Source organism: Hypomesus nipponensis, chromosome 14 (genome assembly GCF_054491055.1).
Source record: "Hypomesus nipponensis isolate SF chromosome 14, ASM5449105v1, whole genome shotgun sequence".
NCBI lineage: Eukaryota > Metazoa > Chordata > Actinopteri > Osmeriformes > Osmeridae > Hypomesus > Hypomesus nipponensis.
Window position 1 is genome coordinate 9,949,605 of NC_140374.1, and position 22,591 is coordinate 9,972,195.

Here is a 22,591-nt window from a genome sequence, read left to right on the forward strand (position 1 = left end):
ATCAGCATGTACTCCTGGCTGCTCTCTTTAGGTAGAACTATGCAACAGGGGCCAAGTCAGCAACAGAAGCTGAGCAACTTGAACTATCATACTGAGTAGGTTGTTGTGTAAAAATATAAAACCCAGGATATTGTTTGTTGGCAAACTGTACGTTGAGGAACATCAATTTAATAAATGTTAGATTGAGTTAGAGGTACATGTTTAATATCAAGATTATATTATAAGTGTTATTTAGTCAATTACTTGGGAAAATTAGCTACATTAGTATCTGAGATTTGTTTTGTGACTCATACATCACAAGCATGTTTTCAGAAGTTGTGAGAGAACCTGTTGCTCAGGAGTCTTATACCCTTGGTTAGTGGCTAGTAAGGACTACTGGTTCAGCCAAAGCCTGAAATGAAAACCTTTATTGCCCTGAGGGGAATTGTTCTGCACCAAGAGCTTGAAAACAAATACATTCAACACTGCAGACAGGACAGTGGACATAACATAATTATTAAAAAGCACAGCGAGAAAAAAATGCAAGAACAAAATAATTCAAAATGGACTACATTATCAGGCTTTGTATACAATGCGACGCTCAACTTGATATGAAATCAGTGAAGTTTGTTTTTTGCCATCCATGGAATCCTCCTTTGAAAAAAGGGACCACTCAGGCTGTTTTTCAGTTGCTGCTGTCAAGAAGTCTGTCAGCAGCTGACATTTATATATTCCCCTTTTTACTTCAGATTCCATGAATAAATCCCTAAGATATCTGTTTGAGCTGCAGTCTATGAAAAGTCTGTTGGTAACTGTCAGTGCATTGATCTTAGAGGCATGGTGATAAGAGAACAGTGAGTGATGGAGAAGCAAACTAATAATCACTCATGTTAAACTATGTTTTACTATACTACACATAAAATACAAGCTCTGACAAATAAAATGAGTCCACCCCATCCCAATACGTTTGTTTCTGCTCCTATAAAGACTTAATCAAATCTCAACCAGACAATTAAAAAGTGCAGAAAACCATCTCCCCATCTTTTAAAAACTTGTGAAATATTTTCTTTTTGGTTTATCTGACTACACTCTGTGTTTCAGGAGACACTGACCTAAAAAAGGTTCATCAAAGACTGTTGGAACTTTACAGCCTCCAGCAAGAAATAAATTGGTTCATTCAATGTTTTGCACTGACAAATTATTCTCCAGAGCCCTAACATTCTTGGTAGCAACTCAATTAACAAGAGACAGATGTAGCAAGAATTACACATGTATTTTTCATAGGAATTTCAATATTGTATTGTTTTGGTGCATGTTAACATGGAATTATAGATTGTTAAATTCAGTATTTAAGTATTTGTTATTCATCTTCATATGAAGTAGTTGTAACTTTGCAAATCTTTGAGAATTTGTGCTCTCTAAATCCCTGTAGTTTATACTAGGGGGTAAAGAGTCCTGAAGCACCTTTGCATTTACGCTATGTGGTTTTGGTAAACGCCAATATTTCCTGTTCTTGCTGAGGGAAGACTTTCACCTGATACTGGTCTATGCACTGTCACTTTAAAAGAAAAGAAAAACTAGGTGAGCTAGGACTCAGACCCAACATACTGGGACAAATCACATATTAACATTATTATGTAACAGTGATGTACAGCCTCTTTACACTGCAATGAGATTTCTTACTTGAATATAAAGCTCAATGTAAGCCTTGACAACATTATCTGATTAAAATAGCGCAACATTTTTTTTGTCCGTTTTAGACTGTTCTTCATTCATTTTCCATTTTACTTGATTTGTACTCATGCATTCATTTTTTACTTCGGACTAAGCAGAATGTTTACTATACCTTGGGGCATCCTACCTAACATATGATTAAGATGATATTCGTACATCTGAACCCCTGACCTCTTCAAAAGGGCATGTAATATTAACCCTTGGAAATGCAGTGAAGCTATTGCAAGGACCCAGATGGCTACCGGTAAAAGACTGTTGTGCTTTCAAGCACCATTTACCTCACAGGGAAATGACAGTACAGGGCTTTTCAGCCCAAACCCTTAATCTAGTTTCCTTCTATCAGTTTACAATATATTCCCATTCATATAGTTACTTTATTTAATATCTCAGGCAGTCATTGTTTATATATGAAAGACATTGAATTATGAGGTTTGGCTTGAAAAATATTTTCAAATGGATTTTGGATAATGCGTTACTACATGTCCAGTACATTGTAAACTATGGTTTAATGTATTACATCTTGATATGAGTACACCTTAGTGTTTTAATTCTTATCTATTATGTAACGTTTTTGATGACAGTCTATAATTAATTTTATCTTGCTCCCAAATCCTTTTTTACTTTACAGTTTGTAATGTAATTTATGGTATACAGTTATGATTCACATAAAAAGTGTTAAATGGACTTAGACATTCTAGATCAACAAGGACTTCTTACACAATCACTTCTAGTGCCCTAAAAACATGAGTACTCTAACTGGACTAGTCTAACTTAAATTTGTATATCTATACATGTGCAAAAGAGGACAATAAACAGTGTATTCTTTCTTAAGTACATCTGTGAATTGAAATGACTGCACAATAACAGCTTTATAGTCTCACATTTGCTCAGTGGGTCTGAGAATACCACAGTGTATAATAAACTGCCAGTGAATGTATCCATCAAGTCAGTCTGTCTGCTTTTTTAACAAAGTAATGCCGTTAGGTTTTAATTGGCTATTCCATTGTTAATCAACTAGATCAATTGGATATAGTACAGGGTTTTTGAATAGGGACCATTGATTGTTGTCCTTTCCTGTCCAGTTTAGATTTGTTGGACAAATGGTAGGAATCTAATTACAAGAGGCATGGTGTTTTGTTGTATCTCTTTGAACCTCTTACAGTATTCTTTTCTTCCATAAATACATGGCATTGCCTAATTTGTTTTCTTGTTGTTTAAAACACAATTCACTCATTGTCAACACGCTTTAAACAATTGGGGGAAATAACCTAAGAACACTGAAACTGGCAATATTTGAAAGCTAGGAATACTAGAGCCTTCTCTCTTGCTACAGTGTGAGCTTATATATTCTGCCGTGATTGTCTCATGATTCTCTGAACAGCAGGGAAGCAGCACAAGCTTGACCTGGATACCACGTCCGACCACAGCCCTTTCCCAGATTGCTTCATTAGCACTGTGCCAAAGATGGATGGTAACTTTCTGCTCGACTTGCTGGCCACCAGTGAGAGAGCAGGGGGTAGTCTCTCCTCTGTTCCCCTGGCCTGCCTATTGACCTGCTCCTGGGTCTTAGTTAACATTCAGAGGGCCCTGACCCGAAAATGGGCTTGGCAGCGGAAACCAGGTCCCATTCTCCCTTAAGAAATTAGAGGTGGTAATCTTTCAGGAACCACTCGGTAACCTTCTTGTACCATGTAAATGAAATGGGTTGCAGCTCAGTGTCCTGTTTCTGTGTCTCAGCCTTTGTGTGTCATCGTCACATTGACCATGGCTGTTCCTAGCCAGTTGTCGTGCCCAGCCGTTGTCTTTGACAGCACATAGGAGACAAATGATAGCTGGTGCTACAAGAAGGTTACGTTTAAACACAGAGCAAGTCAATTAGGTAGAATGCTGACTGCTAAATCATTGTCAAAGAGACTAATGGTGAGGTATTAAAAGACAAAGACAAGTGTTGCCTGCTTCTGTCCGCATTCATCTTTATTTTGAACAGACATTTACATATCCAAAGTGAAAACACCAGAAAGGATCAGAATGGGAAATGGAAAAGGATAAAAGATCATGAGGATAGAAACATGTACAGTGTTCTTTCAGTTCCTAGTGGCAAATTGCATAGATTCGTATTGCAAGCTTTTTCTTAGAAGTGATTCCATATTACTTGGCAAATCATGACTGTTATTGCTTTTGTTTGTAAAATCCTACAAAACGTACTTCCTTTTTTGATTGCACTCAAATAATGTGCACTGCTGTGTCTCAGATCCGTTCCACCTGCTGTAGTAATTTCAAAAACACACAGCAAGTTGGAATAACAAACAGAGAAAGAGCCTTGGAACCCAAGGAGTGGTTGTGGCATCTTGACAAGTTTTTAAGTAATTCCTACAAGAACAAACACCCCCGGGCTCGCTTGCTTCATTGCTTAAGTTGTTGAGATGCTAACATCTAAGCAGAGGATGAATGTTGGCCATTCAAGACCACCAAAATATTACTCACCTACCTTGCTAGTGTCTAATCCATGTTTAACTAAAGTAATTGTGCCGTAAACGTTAAACTATAACTGTTCATTTTAGTACATTTTAGACCATTCTCTGGTTAATTTCTCATCCATAAAACATAAATATGAAATGAACAACATTTCCAGAATAAATCGTCTATAATATACTGTATTTATATATAAATATATCATGGTATACTACCATCACTGTAGAAGTAGATCTTATTTAAATACCAATATCTACCTACTGTAATAGCTGTATCTATTAGCACAGTACTAATCCCAACCTACTGTATGTTCACAGTATACAGGTTGTAGCTGGAGGTTATGTGGACATGGAGTATCCAGGAAACTCAAGGACGGCTCAATTTTCTAGATTAAACAACGTTCACTCTCTGTCAAATGCCCAGCTCCCAAAACTGCCAACCCAGAGGAAAATGAGCCCCCACATGGCCCTGGCTGTGCATGACAGGAGGAAACACAAGACAGTTGTGCCTGAAGGAGACTCAGGATAACGAAATAATCTTTAATCTCTGTCCCTTCAAGGCACTTTCAACACCTGTTATCCTTGATGGCATTGTGAGAGAGGGCAGCACACAGATTCATTTGAAGTCTGGTAATTATTGCGCTAATTATTCACTTTGGTACAGGGTGATTACTGTCCCTCTTGCAGGTGAATACCCGGACGCTTGCACGCCAGCTGAGGCCAAAGCAGCTCACTGGAACAGTTGTTTCACTCTGTTTTCCCTTGAAGATATTTGACCTCCTGTGTTGTTTGCAATCTGTACTTGGGGGAGGAAAAATAACATCCAGAAACTTTTAATTGCCTAGCAGCAACAGCACTCAGACACAGGTTTAGCCATCTGTTTTCTTCAGACCCCCCCCCCCCCCCTTACTGACAGAGAAGCTTTTTTGCGATGAGGTGTTTTCACCTCTATTCTCTATTCTGTTTCCCGGATCATTTGGCTAAGATTCTTTTTTAGCACATGGCTGTTGCTATGCATTTAAATACAATTATGGAGCCATGCTATATAATCAATTATGTTAAAGACACACATTAAACCTATTTTTCCATCTGGTTAATCACTATGAATAAAGATAAATAAAGATTTTCTCTATGAAGGTATGTTTTTAATTATAACCTAGAGGTCTGAAAGCCTTTGAGACAAACAGATTTATTCTTTGGCTTGATTCAATTAAATTCGGTCCAACTTCAAATAGTACACCAAAATGAATTGATTTTCATATCTGGTTAAATGAGCACCATGAATATTTAATCTTGGCCAACAGTTGCAGGCTATAATAGTGGTGATTATGCCAATTACATTTTTGCATTTTTGTATGGCCTTAACTATCATCATGCTGATGACATCACAGTTTAGTTAATCTCGCTAAATGCAAAGTAGATGCAATGTTATTTATTTATTCATTTACCATATAATAAGATACATAGACCTGAGTGCATGATGTCACATAGTTCTCGTGTTACAAGATGGCAGAACTCTCATTACCAGTCAATAAATAAACTGTCAAGTTCCACAGTACACAAGCAGTCGGTGTATCAGAGGTGACTGAATGCAGCGCATTTACACTTTTAAGACAGTTTCATAAAAAAGTGCTTGTTAGGCCTGCCTGTCCCTTACAACACTGATTACCACACGTATACATGTGAGCAGCTCTTTAGCAGAGCTCCCTCAAATCCCATGTGATCATCCCTGATGAAGCATTCCCATTCCTATAAAGGAAGTGACAGTGACACCACAAAGCCCAATAATGCAGGTAGACAATAAATAATTGGAATGGAACATGACTTTATATGCATTTGAGAGGTGAAAACTGAAATGATTTGATAACCTTTTATTTATAGAGACAAATACACACCTCTTGTGATTTGGTTGCCTCTGTGGTGGCAAAAATATGTAATTGCTTTGAATTCTGCATTTGGCTTTCAGAAAACTGAAACCATAAATTAACTTTTGTGGGAAATTACTGACTTTAACAGAGGGTTCTGATTCCATATCAGGTTTTCCAAAGGTCAAGATTTGTTGTTTTAGAAGCAATGCTCTGTAACCACAGCTCTGGTGATTGCTTTGCTCTCTAGGCAATGTCAATTTTATGGAAGGAGCAGAAAATTAAGTCACCAGCAAGTCAAGGGCCTTATTAATGCTGTTGTCTTGTCTTAAAGATGGGTCCTAAAGCCCCTCTCTATTACTGCAGACACCGGAAGGACAGATGTTTTAAGCTTAGGGGGGCGATAGAGAATAATAGCACATTAGATTCCTAATGTCTCTGAGATGCCAGACTCAGGGGAGAGAGAACTCTTGGGTAATTCAAATGTACCTCTCCCTGTCCCTCTCTCTCTTCCTCCTCTCTTTCTTCTCTTTCTTACCACTCCATCAAGTGTCAGGTCCCCTCTGCCTCCTGAGGCATGAAATCCTACCCTGGAGCTAGGAGCATCACAGTCCATTCATCACAAAGCTGACCCGCTCTGACGAAGGAGACCATGGGCTAATGAACTCATTAGAATATGGGAGTGTGTATTGTTCATTGCTATACTGGATGTGCAGTGGAGCGTGGGGGATTTGGGAGTTTAAATAATCACACAATAATAAAAATAAACTTGTGCTCTCTTAAGAATCTGTGTTCGACAGTGACTAGTCAGGTTTAAATGTAATAGGTGAGCTTTATTTATTTCACTGCCTTTACCCTTAGTATGTCCAGTAATGTCCAGTAAACCTACTAGAGAAAGACTGTTTTAACCTTACACATGTATCTCTAACCCTAATACTGGCGCTGAATTGCATTTAACATCTTTGTACCAGTGGTCTTTAAAATAACGTTGATGACTATAGGATGCTCATGTTAGACTTTATACTATATAGCATATTCAATATTACAATTCAAAGTCATTGTTCATAGAATGTTGTCATGTATCTCATTATTAAATAGAACAATGAGACAAACACATGGGAACCTTCTTATTTGTCCAAGAATATCCATACATCATGTTAAATATGTGGTAGTACAGTCTTATGCAGTGCCACACACACCCCATCTAATACCACAGAGCCCCCGCCCCTGACATCAGACCAGAGGTACACCTTGATGAGGAGATAGGGAGGGTAATTCAGACTTCAGGCTTAATTAATTTTATGTCTCTTTTGATGAATGACTCCCAAAGTGTGCTGTAATGGTGTGGTATTTTTTCTCAGGTGGAGGGGGCCGTGGGTAGATAATGCTGTTGACAGAGGCACAGGAAAAGTCGAAGTGAGGACTTCCAAGAGGGTTTGTACATGCAGGGCTTTGTTTGCAAAGTTCCTCAGCTCTACGTATGCACTCTGTCTCTGCTGTCCTTAGACGTCAGGCAGCCAGGTACACGGTGTGATCGGTGGGCCGCTGCAGGGAACATGTGTTTATGGCTCTTTACTGACTGAGGAAATTAGGAATCCCCTGCCATTATCTCATGCTGGGTTTGTCAGTTTTGACAAAAATGATGTGTTGTCTGTAATCATGCTGTGCTTTGCGATATTCTTTATGCTTTACACTAATATGTGCCGCGGGGGAAGGGAACACATTACACTGACAAATCCCTGTTTGACTTTCAAATGAGTGGTGCTTAAACAATTCAAAACAAACTCATTTTGTTGTACTTCAGGGAGGGGAAGGAGGTAGTGTTTAGCTAAGTGAGCAAGGTTGAAATTGATGATCACTGATTAATCATTGGACTGGTAAAACAATACATCAGTGACCAGGGAAATCTAATAGACAACATCTGCTCGCTATATACTGTGTATGCCACTTAGCAGGAACAAGGTGACTTATTGTGTTGAATGTGTACATTATTAAATTATTACAATAACTACATATGATCGGCAACGATTGGCCATGTTCTCAACATGCCACTTGAACCCCTTATATGACTTTACACTAACTATTAGTGACCCATGGAACCACAACAGCTCACTGGGTCCTGAAGGCTCTGGAGCTGCTGCGCACACTTCTGTGCTTCACAATTTGTATAATTGAGAAATATACTGCCCCATGATGATAGCTATTAAAAGTCCTGAAGGCTGCCGATTATACTGGTAGGATGTTGGTCCTCTTTCCACAAAGCATTCTGGTTAAGTTATGCACTGTCCTAACAGAGCTAGTACTTAAAGATAACGATGTCATCAATTTGTCTGACTAATCTGGCAGGTGAAAAAGGGGACTTTGGGATGGAGGGCTGGGTGATTTGAGAGGCAGCTTAATGAGATTCAGTGGCCCAGCCCAGGCAATGAACTTGATTAAACTAATCTCATCTCTATCAAAGCATCACTGGTATCCCCCTTGCCCCATTATTCATGGAAATGGGATAATTAGAGTATGATGCTAAGGCCAGACAGACATCAGATTGACATGGTCTCTCACACCCTGGGTCAATGCTGTCCTACAATGGAGCCTGCATATATTCAATCACATATTGATTAAGGTCAATGGGATGGTGCATGTATGTCAGTCTTGGCCAGAAAGATTAGGGTGATTCTCCATCAGATAATAAAGAATAGATGCTATATCATCTTTTCATTTGTGACACTTGACGCACAATAGAAAGGAAGATGCATGAGCTGTTGTAATGTGATTTGTCTGGTTTTCTGTGAGAGCAGAATTGGATAATGTTCCGAAAACATTTTTATGGTTCACTGCAGTCAGAGTATGTTAATAGTTTAACGATACAGTGAGTGAACAAAAAAATCTTCAGGCACTTTGATTTGCTCCCCCTCATTTATCATATAAAAACATCAATGTTTTTATGATCATTCTAATCAAAGAAAAGCAAGTTATTTCTTGAGTTCAAAACAAACGCAATGGTGGGTATGTGGATAGATGAACACTTCACATCACTACCTCTCTTGAATTGAACTTCCATGTAGTGCATGGACATGTGGCAGGTCCTATTTTAATTCCTTCGTGTAGAGATCCTTGTGCTGGTGTGCTGGGCTGTGGGCCAGGCCGGTGTCCCTGCAGCACCCCCTGGGGGAGAGGAGGCTGTGGTGAGCATGCCAGGCCCCACCCGCAGACTCCAGTCCCAGACACTGTAATTATCTCCTGGGGTAGCGAGCCCTCCTCTGACATGACCACTGCTGAATGGCACCGGCAGACAGTGTGTGCGTCTCCAGGATCTGTTTTCCCCCTCAGATGTGTGAGCTCCTCTGGCCAGGGAACCCTGAGGATGTTTTTCCCCTGTGCAGTCTTTGAACTCTCCCAGGGGACTGACATACAGTCGTTAACAACTGACCACAGTATGCAGATCTGACAAGACAACATGGGCATAGAACAAAATTCCTTTCACAACAGCCCATTGGGATATGTACTTCCTTTATTAGTATTACATTTATATATTTTATAGGGAAATGACCCACCATATACTTTATGTGTGACTATAAAACATTCAAAGAGAATGTTAAACCTCGAAGCAAGGAATCTTTACAACAATGAACTGAATGGACAATATTGCGACCTGATGTACTCTTCAGTAGTGTCTTGAATGTTGTCCTTGGATGTTGATTGATGCTGTGAGAATTCAAAGAAATGTACTGTAGAATTGATGGCAGTCTTCGAAATTGTCAGGAAGCTATGTATGGATGTCAGACCTTTAGCGGTTCATGGATGCTGGTTGAAGTTTTGGTTTGATGTCATTTCAATCAGCAAGTGTTTTAAATATGATAATTATATTTCTGATTGTACATACATGGATTCATTTGTTTGGGCTTGAACCAGGTTCAGACAAACGTTTTTGTGTAATACATAATACAGTATAGAAAAAGCTGATGTCCTTTCTGGCCAATATGGGCCCATTAGAAATACTTGGTTAACTGTCCAGTTATGACCTTACAGTACTCCTTGGTGACTGAGTGCAATTTAAGATATTCAGTTTGGATCATAAGTAAAATCTTAAGTAAATCAATATGTCTTTCAAGCAGAGCCATTAATGGTAGTGTTCTTTAATTTCCTTCTTCTTCGTCAAACCACACTAATTCTGATTTACACCGTTTAAAACCTTGGCCATATCCCCTACCTTCCAAGGAGATAGAGTAATTAAATTGGTACTTTTTACAAGTCGTGCTCAATAAATCTGAATAAATTAACAAGGCATTACTAAGACTGCTACATTAAATTTGCATAGTGTGTTTAATGAATATGCAACTGCAAGTGAAAAGGTCTGCTACTGTGAACTCTTCAAATTAGCATAACTACTTCCAGCATGTTTCTTAAATAATGCTCTCATTTGCACATCACTGAGTTGGCTAATTCTAACTTCAGTCAGAGTAGCCTCGTAATTAAGACTCTTGCTTTAATTTTTAATGAAGTTTATGTTGCATCAATTCTGACAGTAATGAGGGGGACATGGACACAAAAAGGCTGTTAATAATTAAATTCACAAACCAGTTTGAGGAATAATAATTCCTTAGGAGAAATTACATGACCAATTATGAATTTGATGTTCATCCTTTTGCATGGGCTGGCTCACTTAACTGCTTGTCCTGATGCCAGCTCTTCTGAAATGCCTTCCCCGCTGCCCCTTAGACTAAAAGGTCTGACATGTTTTAGTGCACAATTAATCATGCTAACCTCCAAGATTAAATGCTTTTTATTGGTCTCATTTTATTGGTCTGTGTTACCTGAGTTGGTTTAGCGAAGTTCATTGATGGGATGTATGAACATAAACACTGTAATGATTGAATGGCAGAGAGGTAATTCACCAGGCAAACGGGTCATGGTAGAAGAGAGGCTGGTTGTGACATCTCCTGTGGAAACATGGGGCATCTCCAACTACATCTGTGTTTTCAACAGTTTTCATTTCAAGCATTTTGAGTTTGCAAGATGATGATCTGTTCACTCAGTGTTGGTTTGAATTCTGTTCTGGTTTTTTTTCCCAAACAAAATTAATTTGTCCTATAGAAATAAATGCAGACAACAAATATTTGAATTATTTTAATGTGGGTTCTGTTTATTTTGTATTCCTTAGGGGAATCGTGTATTTGTCTTCTATGTCACTTTGTCATTTGAATCATGTATATCTTGATAACATGTATAACTATTTTATGCATATTTAATCAGTGGTGCTCTATAACACTGTCTTGTGAATATTCAATTTAAGCAAACATTTAGAGCACTAAGATAAAAAGCAATCACCAGAGAAATTAGCTAATTTCCACCATTGTTAATCAGCCTTTATTTGGTTTAATCAACAGTTCCACTTAATCTGTTATATATAAACATTCTTTAAGTGCCGACCAGGAATGCTGGTAACTCTTGTCTATTTTTTCCCAGTTTCTTGTGCCAAAAAAGAGTAGGGTTTAGTCCATAATGATGCGGAAAGCACCTCAAGAATGTTAGACTCATAAAAAGACAGGAACATTTTTTAAAATATTTTTGTGCGTCCTACAAATCATATTATATACTCACAATTACAGTCTGCCATGTACAAATTCTTGAACAATAATACCAGTTATAGTACCATAATTGTCTACTGCACCAGTAACACAAGATGAATAAAATATATCTGTCCTCAATACTACTTTTACTGGAAAGGTTAGTCTCACTTTGTGCCTTACTCTGTTGCCAGGACAACAGATTTTTGAAGTCAATTATTTGGGATTGTAATGGTTTTGGTTCAGACAAGGGAATTGGACATTTCCCTAACTATAGCAATAAGGCTCTTAATTATGTGTCTGGTCCTAGGTGTGACAGACGGAGCTATTTTCTGATATCCAGCAGCACTTGACATTTCACAAGAATCTTGCATGTGTTTTTCCTCTCATTACTTGAACAGAATACACTTTAGATCTGGTACTTAAGCCTGCATACACTGTCAGGAATAAAACATACACAAAATTAAGGTTTTTAAACATGCATATTTGGGTTGTTTGACATTTTGTATATATGTATTTCCTGTTTACATAATTCAACTGATTGTGTTGGTATGTTTAAAAACATTGTTTGAGTTTAATTGTTGAATGTCACTCTTTAAAGTGCAGGCTCTTGTTGTGGTGGTCAACATTTTGAAGTTGACATTATGTTATCTGGTAAAAATACAGAATGTTCCTTCACATTTCCCACTGATATATTTTTGAAATTGTGCTCTTCTGGTCCTTGATTATCTGCTGCACTTACTAACACACTATAGTACATTTGTAAAACCATTGGCTAAGTGAATACATGTAAATATATTACAATTCATCGGTTCCGCCGTCCCATTCATTCTCAAAAAGTAAATCCTCTTGATTAATCTGTTTCAGCCAAGTGAGTTGAAGAACACTTAATCGGTAGGATCTAAAAAATATAATTTCCTCTAGATATTAGCCATGCATCCCAAGGTCCTTCGTTGTCTGTCAAGAGTCCAACCCTCACACTGAGAAGAGTAGCAGCACCCTTGAGTAATAATGATTCAGAGTAGAGGCTGTGTATAATGATGCCCCAACACAAGCTTGCTTTGATGGACCCAAATATTCTAGTCTTGTTTTAATTGATATGACAGAAATCTGCTAGAAGGCTGCTTCCTGTGCCCTTTGATTAGCCATGGATTAGCAGACCTTTATGTTTTCCTCCGAGAGCCCCTGTTGCTAGCACAGGTTAGCACTCCTATTATTAAACAAATGAATTAGTGCCTGAAATTGTGTCATGCATATTACATTTGAGCAGGAGTTACAGCTAGCTGGTCAACCACAATGCAGCAGTGTGGAGGCTGAGTTGACTGTTTGCATAAGTCTTGTAAAGGCTCCATGATTTACTGTGGAGCCACTTTCTGCTCAACAGTGTCTGAATGTTGTTTATTTTAAGAGGATATAAATCTTACTCCAATTAAAGCACCTGAATCTACATGGAAAATTCATCTTATTGCTGATTGCTCACATTTACCCTCCTAGAGCTTAGTCAGTATTTATCATTATTTTGTGGCATGTATTGAGAAGCAAGCCAGAACAAGAATATAACACATTGTAGCATCACTTGTTATTGTTATCATAGACCTAGTATCTCTCAGAAGCAAACACACCCTAAAGACAAATGTGAAAGGAAGTCTCAATACATGCAATAACTTTTCATGACTAATTTCAGAGATGGTTGAGTCATACATGAAATATGCACACCATTCCTCATTATATTATTATGTGCCATCCTGTTGTGCAACCCCCTTGTTGTTGTTTAGGGGTGAGGTAAAAACGGAATTCTTGTTGTGAGGTACAATGTGTATGTAACTCTTCCTGAGAGACCAGCTATTCCCTAGATGTATTACATGAAAGACAGAATAAAATGCCTCTTATTTGGTCCCAGTTGGTTAAGTGCCTTCTGATCATTACCAAGGTCTTGATGAGCATGTCGTTCTCAGGACTGTGCCCTCCAACCACTTAGACTCATAATAAAAGGATTAGCATCAGATAGATGTCTTACTTAAATGATCCAAAAGGATATGGTATCAATGCACAGGACATTGTCACCTAGAATATACAGGAAACAATGGCCATACAAAATATATTTGTGCCTTTCCTCTATGTATTTCCCTCAATCATCCAAAATGTTATATGAAAAGCTAGATTTTGGACACAAGCATTTAGAATTCCTACATTCCTAACCAGCCTTTCATTGAATTAAACTGTACAATGCAGCTATTTTCAATCAACATTTTAATGCAAATGTTTGCATCTGACCTTTTATGGAATTTGCACTAATCCTAACCTATAGCATAGAAAGCATTTGCCATTTTAATGGCTAGAGCAATTGAGGTTCCGTAAAGCATTCTGTAATTTCATGCCATAATCGTATATAAACTGACGTTCCAGAAACTAATTATAATTGATAAGACTTAGCCAAACGACATATCTTTGATACAGAATTAATAATTATAGTTAACTATATTAATGAATAATTAAATTAACTATAACCTATTTACCAAAACTTTAACATGCATTTACTGACACATGACACACAGCAATTAACTAGAATGTCTACATCTTGGTGATTCAGATCACCACACAACATAATGCCTCAACACCTCCTTTGAGACACAAATGAAAAGCAAAAAGAGTCAACACTGGGGAAAAGGTCAAAGGTTAAACCCACATGTTTGACCCCGGGGTCATCAGGCTGTTACAGTTCACTTAATGTGACCAGACATGTTGATCCAGAGAGCTGCAGATACTGAGATGTCTAACTCACACATCAGTGCACATTATGAGGAAATAATGAATCTCACAGTGCTCATTGTGTCCTGGCAACGCATACCTCAAGAAGGAAAGTTTCATCATTGAAAGACACCTGTCTGGCTTTATTTTATTATCGGTTCCTCTTTCTTTTTCCCTCCTTCTACACGTCTCCATGAGCATCCATTTCAAAGGCTGCCATCTCATTGTCTTTCTCTGTCAAAGTACTGCACCTCCCATGTCTGATTGAACCATGTTAATTCATAAATCTTTCAGATAATGGACTTTTGATATTTTTTGCTATAGTTTCTGCTCTTCGGGAGTCTCGTTAATATATAATGTCCTGTACTGTAAAATTCGTATAGTTGGATAGTTGTTTTTAAGTTGTATTATTCTCTCAGTTTGTAGGACATAAGTAGAATAAGTAGGACACATAACTAAACAAGTCTATAATTAGTGTTAATGTTCTTGAGTGAAATATTATTCTCTAGAGACATAATATTTTACATATTTTGCAATTGCAATTTATTGATCAAATCTTCACACTCACTTGTCTCATGTGTTCTCTTGCAGTTTTTTTTTTAGGTAACATTCCCAGAGAGTGCTGTCTTAACATCTTTGGCTCTTTCTTCAATGACATCTCTCTTACATACGTCCAGTGGCAGAGGAGCCACTGCTGTTTTATAGGTCAATTTGTATGAACTAGTGTCATCTGTCACAAAAGCTAAGGAGTAGGAGCAGTGGCTGTCTTGTCTGTAATGAATTATGCAGGGGAATCAGGGGCCCTTGTTTTGGTCGCAGTTGGCAGCACAAACATGGACCTTAGGTTGCACACTCATCAGTCCTGCTGTTTCTCTCCATATGGAGTCAATGAACTGGGGAGAGTCGGGTATCCTCAACACCCACACACATCTGAATTCTGATAACTTTCAAAACCTTGCCTCCCCACCCCCCTGCACACACACATGCATACACACACACACACCCTTTGGTGTTTGCACATACCTATTTGAGATGCCATTGTTCTTCAGATAGCACTATTCTGTATATTAGTACACTGTGCAACTAAAATTCCTATCAATGATTGAGAGGGAGAGAACTATGATACCCACACAAGCCTATTTATCGCCAATAGTGCAAGTAGGTAGTGGAACTGTCCATGGTGCTGAAATACACATGGTTATGAAGCAGTGGGTTTGAATATTGTAAAAGCAATAAACTACTCAGATGGACACAACAAGACCTGTATTTGCTTGTAAGGACATGCGCATTACCAACGTCAGTAAAAAAAGGAATAATCACATTTAGTACATTTTAGAGGACCATCAAAGAGAGACAGTTTTTGTAATGCTCTTTATTAACATTGTTGTGGAGATGTTGACAAATTACATCAGGTTAATGTGACTGGATAAACTCGATTGATTTCCACAGTTCATCTTCAAACATTTTAATTGAGGAAGACAAAGATGTTATGCATCATAATTCTTCTATCAAACTTCAGCTAAAGTTATTGGTACATTTAAACAGTTATATTTACAGTAACAGGCTGATAGGCTATAATGTGTTTTTACTATTATTTATTATTATTATTATGATTATCAAATTTAAATGACACGGCAGATCTGTTTCCGTAAAGAGCCTATCACCACCTGATGGCCATGGAAAGTCATTGCCTCTAATTTTGGTGACTGAACCTGCATTCACTTTAAGGATAAACGTCAACGGTGTCATCCGTTTGCATGTCTGGGCTACAGCTCATTGTTTCTACGTCCACTGAATTGTACCCGTGGCATTTCCTACACGTCTGTTTTAGTGGTCTGAGAAACTGGTACAGATTTCAAAATAGAGCAGCTTTTTAGCTTTTTAACAGCGTCCATCAAAAACCTCTGTTCAGTTAAGACATTCTTTACACCTGATGTGCTGTATAATGAATACATAATTCATGTAATTAGTCAATTAACCATAATCCTAAAATATGTTCAGAATGCCCTGAAGGTATTCTCCCAGGTAGGCCTACTCTGTGTCACTGTACACAGACGTAAAATAAAAAAAAATGCTAATGTAAATTGAAAATGTATTGCAGTTGGTGGTCTACTACACTGCTCTTTGAAAAAAAAGTAGCTTTGTGCTGTGGTAAAGAACTAGCATTACACGGTACTTGTGGAATGAAGAGTGTTGGTACATTTAGCTGCAAATGTAACAACCAAGATTAAAATTGTTTTGGTGAAGTGAGTTTTTACTGGGGTCATAATTGAAGTTGATAATCTCAAGTGATGGTCTTTAGATGGTGATAGTGAATACCCTATCCCTTAAATTTGCGCTACATGAGATGGTACTTTTACTATAATGAGGGCCCTCTGTCTGCTAATTAATTGTCATTCTCTTGAATATTCATATACCTTAAGACCAGTGCGTCCTTAATTGCGCCGTAAAACATCTCGAGGGAGATTAAATCGCCACGGACTTAATTAGAATCATACTGGCTGAAGTATTATAGAAATTACGGCCTACGTAAGCAAGTGAAGAAGTATATGGACTCGCTCTATAGACACACTCACACGAATGCGGTTACTTAACCATTCTCCGCAAAAGAAGGCGTGGTTCAGTGAATGACAGCATCATAAAGCCTGACTGCTGCCTTTCACAGTTGCACTGCGCCTTGTGATAAAAGTCACAGAAAAATAAAGGTAGCCAATACATAATCCATTGTTGAGTGATCATCTTAATTTACGTTTGTGTATAAATGTTTAAATTAAGAACCCAATTTCCACCGCCAGCTATTGCAATTTGTGTATTCATTAGATCTTTGGTAAATCTACATTGCCTCAAGTAAGAGGGAGTTGATCATATTACGAAATACAGAAGTAAGCAAAGTACACAGCGGGACTCCCAATAAGATCAATAGCCTTTATTGCAAGACCCTCAAGGTGATGCACAAGACAGTTACCAAAGTGTGTAACATGCCAAAGCACAGCTGCTTGACATGTAAAATGAATTGCTTAACATGAATATGACCGTGTGTATTAATATTAGTGTTGTTTTTGTTGTTGTGGTTGTTGTTGTAGCCTGTATAGGGTTAGTGTAAAAAAAATAGGACAATATTATTGATAATAATTATAGGATGTGGTCATACAGGAGCAATACTCGTAGGCCTAAAATTGATCTTTTTCTCGACCATTATTCCATATTAATAATTACTACATTGCTGTTCTTATTGTGGTCTATAAATATATCCTATTGATTGATAACTGCCCAAAACCTTCAACGACATTTTATTTCAATTTTGTTTTTCTCGTAGGCTATATAATATTCAAGGGTCGAGCAGCATTTCCCGATTTGATTCAGTTTGACAATATTGTTTGGGTATCATTCGCTGCTTTAGATTAAATAGAATTGATTCTCTTTTTACAACATTTGTATCCTATTGTGTTGAGGTCCAGCAATCGAGGGCAGACGTGTGAAAGTGGCTGTTTGATTCTTCTTTTCATCTCCATGACCTCAGCTTTTGTATCTCATCACCCTGGGAATGTCACGCCTCACTACTCTACTTTGAGATGTTTAAGAAAGTGCCTTTGTTTTCCGTCCTTTTTTAGTCTCGCTCAAAATTGTTCTCAGTCCCCTGCTATAAAGGATACTTCAGACTAGGGCTCAGTTCACAAGTGCAACGCAATTTGGCTTATCCTAACCTTTGTCCAGCTTCTACAAATGACCAAACATCGCACACATTATACAGTTGATCTACTGCTTGAACTCAGAAGTTTGGAAGCGGCAATACATCGCATTCAGATTTAGAGTCATGGTGGCATTTTCAGTGTGCCATTCGACAGGGACAATAGGCCTACCCATAACGCATAACTCTGCAGCGCAAAAAAAGCATGCATCCTCGTTGAGATAAAACACGCCTGGCTGCCCCGAAGCTCAATTGGTTAACCGTTAACTTCAGGACAAAGCTTATTTGCATGACAGATGGAAGGGCACTTTATCGGCGCATGTGAAATTGTAGAATTTGGGTGGTCCTTGGTCTATAGGCTTCTGTGCAATTGTGAACATAATTAACTGTGAAAACATCCAGAGTCGATTTACCATTTGTGCGGTGTGTAGTTTTATGTAAGAATGCTTAAATGTAGCCTGTTTTTTTTTAATTTATTTTGTATTTACATGATTTATGAAAATCACCGTGGCGTAGACTCAATTAAATGATTTGCATCTGTATTACTTCACGGCACAATGTATGCTTACAATAATGTTAAATGTGTGTCTGCCTTCAACTGATTGACCACTGTTTGGTCAATCTGACAGCCAGGTGCATTTATTTGAGGTCAAGGGTGCATGGCTGATTGGCTCACTCACCTGAATTCTTCGGAAGCTTTGGGTTTTCCGAATCTTTTCTAAGATGAATGACAAGTTTAACACGCAGAATATGTTCTGACAAAAACATAAACAAAATAAAATGGCAAAAAGCTGCACGCTCAGCATGGAACTGATTTTAAGACAGTTTTGTGCAGCAACCAAGGAAACCGTAAATGTTCGGTTGGCAGCCTACATTAGTTTGTAAACATAATCTTGGAGAGATTCCTTTAAACTGGTCGTCCAATCTCTTATAGAAAAAGCTTCCTGAACACTTGATCTTTGCTTCAAAATAGCTGTGGGCAGTCAACAATGCGTGGTGTTCCTTGCATAGACGATTCTATTCGTAATCCGTCAGACTGGTGATGGGGTGTATTGTGGATTTATGGAGGGAAATTAGCATAAATTATGAGCAAATCTGCGTGCGCGTGTGTGGTCCCTGGTATTGCAAACCTCCCAAGCGGAAACGTGGCCCATGGTGAGGCTGGGCAAAAAGCTTGAATGGCCATAGCTCATAATAGGCTTCCATTTGGTTTTCACAGTCATATAATTGACTTATGGATATTTTATACAGTTTTCACCAGGCCGCCATAAAGGCTATATTTGCATATCTGAAGTACTTTTCAAATTACCTTACATTAATACAAAATGACAAATGACTATAACATGTCCTTTAAAAGTTTGAGTTAAATAAACGTTTGTTTGCCTTATGTTTGTTCTTTCATTTACTTACTTTACTTATGTAAACATTAGGTTTTCATAAAATAAAAATATATAATAAAAAACAAGGTGGAATGCACAACTAATTGGTCCTGTTTATTTTATAACAACAAATATTTATGTTGCCAAAATAATCAAAAGGTAAACACATTCTTGTCAAGATGTCATAACAACATATAGGACTGTTTTTCTTAGGAGACAAAAAAACAAGACAAACAAATCCGTTGTACAGGACTAATGCCAGCACAGTACAAGTACAATAACGTTACAGTCTCTTTTTATCTCTCTATTTGACATTGTTTTTACATAATATATAATGTTTGGACACTACGCACCCGTGAATCCCACAGAAAGGTTAGCGCATACCTTCACATAGTGTTCGAGAGTGCCATCGCTGTTCAATTCTGTGCCGAGCCTTTTCACCCTTTTTCGCGGTCTTCAAATGGAAATGATTTCTATTGGCCCAAGGTGTCCATGTAAATAGGTGTAAATGAAACCAGATTATGCCTTTCTCCCGGCCCCCTCCTCCCAGTGCGATTGTCATGTGATAGCAAAGAGGTGGCACATTAATGGGGCGCCTCTACAGGGGTCTTTTCTGCTCATGTCACCACATCAAACTATCAGATGGTTAGAGGAAGGACAGGGAGGCAACAACTTAGCTCACCTTAACAAGGACGAGTGATGAGATCGATTCTACCAATCCAACACAGGAAACAAGATTACTGCCGATTGCTTAAGTAAAGATCACATCTCATCTAAGACAAGCAGACTTACTTTCCAACGAAGTCGGATTCTCCGCATCCACTGCGTTAGCCAACTTTCTATTGCGATAAACGTGTTACAGCTGCATTGCAGTTTACTATACACGCATGTACAGCATTTGTTTTCAAGAGGAGGGGTGAAGTTAGCATCAAGGACCAACAGGAGACGCATCTTTATTCAACTTTTGTGAGAGCAAAATTCTGTCGGGATGCCACGTCCAGGGAGAAACACCTACAGTGACCAGAAGCCACCTTACTCATACATCTCTCTCACTGCCATGGCTATCCAGAGCTGCCCGGAGAAGATGCTTCCTCTCAGCGAAATTTACAAGTTCATCATGGACAGATTTCCCTATTACAGAGAAAACACACAACGATGGCAAAATTCATTGCGACACAATCTTTCTTTCAACGATTGTTTCATTAAAATCCCACGTCGACCAGACCAACCGGGTAAGGGAAGTTTTTGGGCTCTCCATCCCAGCTGCGGCGACATGTTTGAGAATGGAAGTTTCTTGAGACGCCGCAAACGTTTCAAGGTAATGATGATGGCATCAGATCATTTGGCAGCTAGTAAGCAATCAGATGCTGCCCATTATCTTCAACAGCAAGCTAAACTGAGACTCAGTGCGTTAGCTGCCACGGGGACACATCTTCCACAAATGTCCAGCTATAACATAGGAGTGTCACAACCATCAACTTTTAAGCACCCGTTTGCTATTGAGAACATCATTGCCAGAGAGTACAAGGTGCCAGGAAGTCTTGCATTTTCTACCATGCAGACCATGTCAGCTGGGTATCCTCTCCACAATCAGTTGACTACAGCGTGGCCCCATATGTACAATCCCGGCGTGATAGACACAGCATCTCCTATTTCCATGGCGAGTGATTACAGTGCTTATGGCGTCCCAATAAAGTCCCTCTGTCACGGAGGACAGACTTTACCAGCGATTCCTGTGCCAATAAAACCTACACCGACCTCAGTGTCTGGTTTCTCCGCGCTTCCTGCGCACATCCCCGCATTCTTATCAAACTCTCCGCAGTCTCTAAGCCCGACCTCACCTCAGACAGCGACGAGCCAAAGCAGCCCATCTACGCCCAGCGACACCCTGACAAACCCCTCCAGTCTACAGTCAGTGGCTGTGCACTGACAACCTTCACGGTTTTTCCGATGTTTTAAACTAATTAACTCGATTACAGGTTCTTGCCAAATCCAAAGTTTATTTTCTTGCCACATACATTCTAGCCAGAAAAACATAGTCCATAGCTACAATCACGGCAAGCAATGTCAATGTTGTAAATTCAATTTTGTGTAAAGTTTTGCGTTTAAGGATAAATGTCTTATAACATGGGTCCAGATCAGATATTGTGAAATCTTGCTCTTCAATTTATAAATTATGGTTGTTTTCAATGTTCAGTTCAATGTCAAAATATGTGCTTTGCAATGGAATCGAGTCGAGTTGCATAAAATATAATGTGTAGAAGTCCCCGTACCAAAAGAAACAAACATATGCAAAACAACAATAATGCTTTGCCTACTTGGGCGTAACAGGGAAAAGGCATTTTCATTATTTTGTAAGTGTGATATACAATGATATGATTGTACTGCCCGTAAAAGGCAGAAACAAGTCAACGCGTACACAAACTTAAAATGGTTTCATACAACTAGTTTTCTTTTTACAAATGGAATTCCAATTGTTCATTAAGGTTGTGGAAGTTGGTATACCAAATAGGCCTATACGTATAGGAATTCAGGATAGAATTATGAAACATTGTCCACGGTAAAAAAAAATGAAATAAATTGTAAGGCGTCTTTGAATTTCAAAATTAATATGTGAATACTGAAAATAAGTTCAATTCAAATATTGTAAAATGCACTTTTTAGTTTGATGTTTTAGTTGTTTATTTTGCGTGAAATGTTTTGTGAGACATTTAATTTAAAATCTGTGGTGACCCTGTATCAAATGCTGTTTATTTGTACTTTTCTGTTTAGGGAAAGCATGCTTATCCTTGAACTGTTTTACTCTGGCAGCATGCGTGCTTTTGAAAAGTGTGCAAATAGAATGCATCGAATTAAAACTGGGTCATCGAGATATTTTCACATTAAAAAGGGTGTAAACACAGTCATGCTGTTTGGTGTATTTTGAATGAACGTTTCAGACGTGTCATTAAGGTGATGATTTTATCTGCATTTTATTATAAGTTGTCAAGTAGGCCTATTATTTGTTGTTGTCAGATGCCTAGTATTACAATTCTAATCCAAGCACAGTTATCACACCATAGTTGCTTCAACCCAAGAATGCCTCATTAAAAGGATTTTGAGGATTCAAGGGATTGGAGCTCTCGTGTAGTGCATATGTCCTAGCTCCCGTGCAGAAGCGTTC

General features: G+C 38.4%; 1 protein-coding gene across 1 annotated transcript; it reads left to right on the forward strand.

Annotated features, from left to right (window-relative positions):
* The first annotated feature begins 20,416 nt into the window (after window positions 1–20,416).
* Window positions 20,417–21,358, forward strand: foxb1a (forkhead box B1a). The gene has a single exon (XM_084672510.1). The coding sequence runs from the start codon at window positions 20,417–20,419 to the stop codon at window positions 21,356–21,358; it is 942 nt and encodes a 313-aa protein (XP_084528636.1).
* Window positions 21,359–22,591: the final 1,233 nt, after the last annotated feature.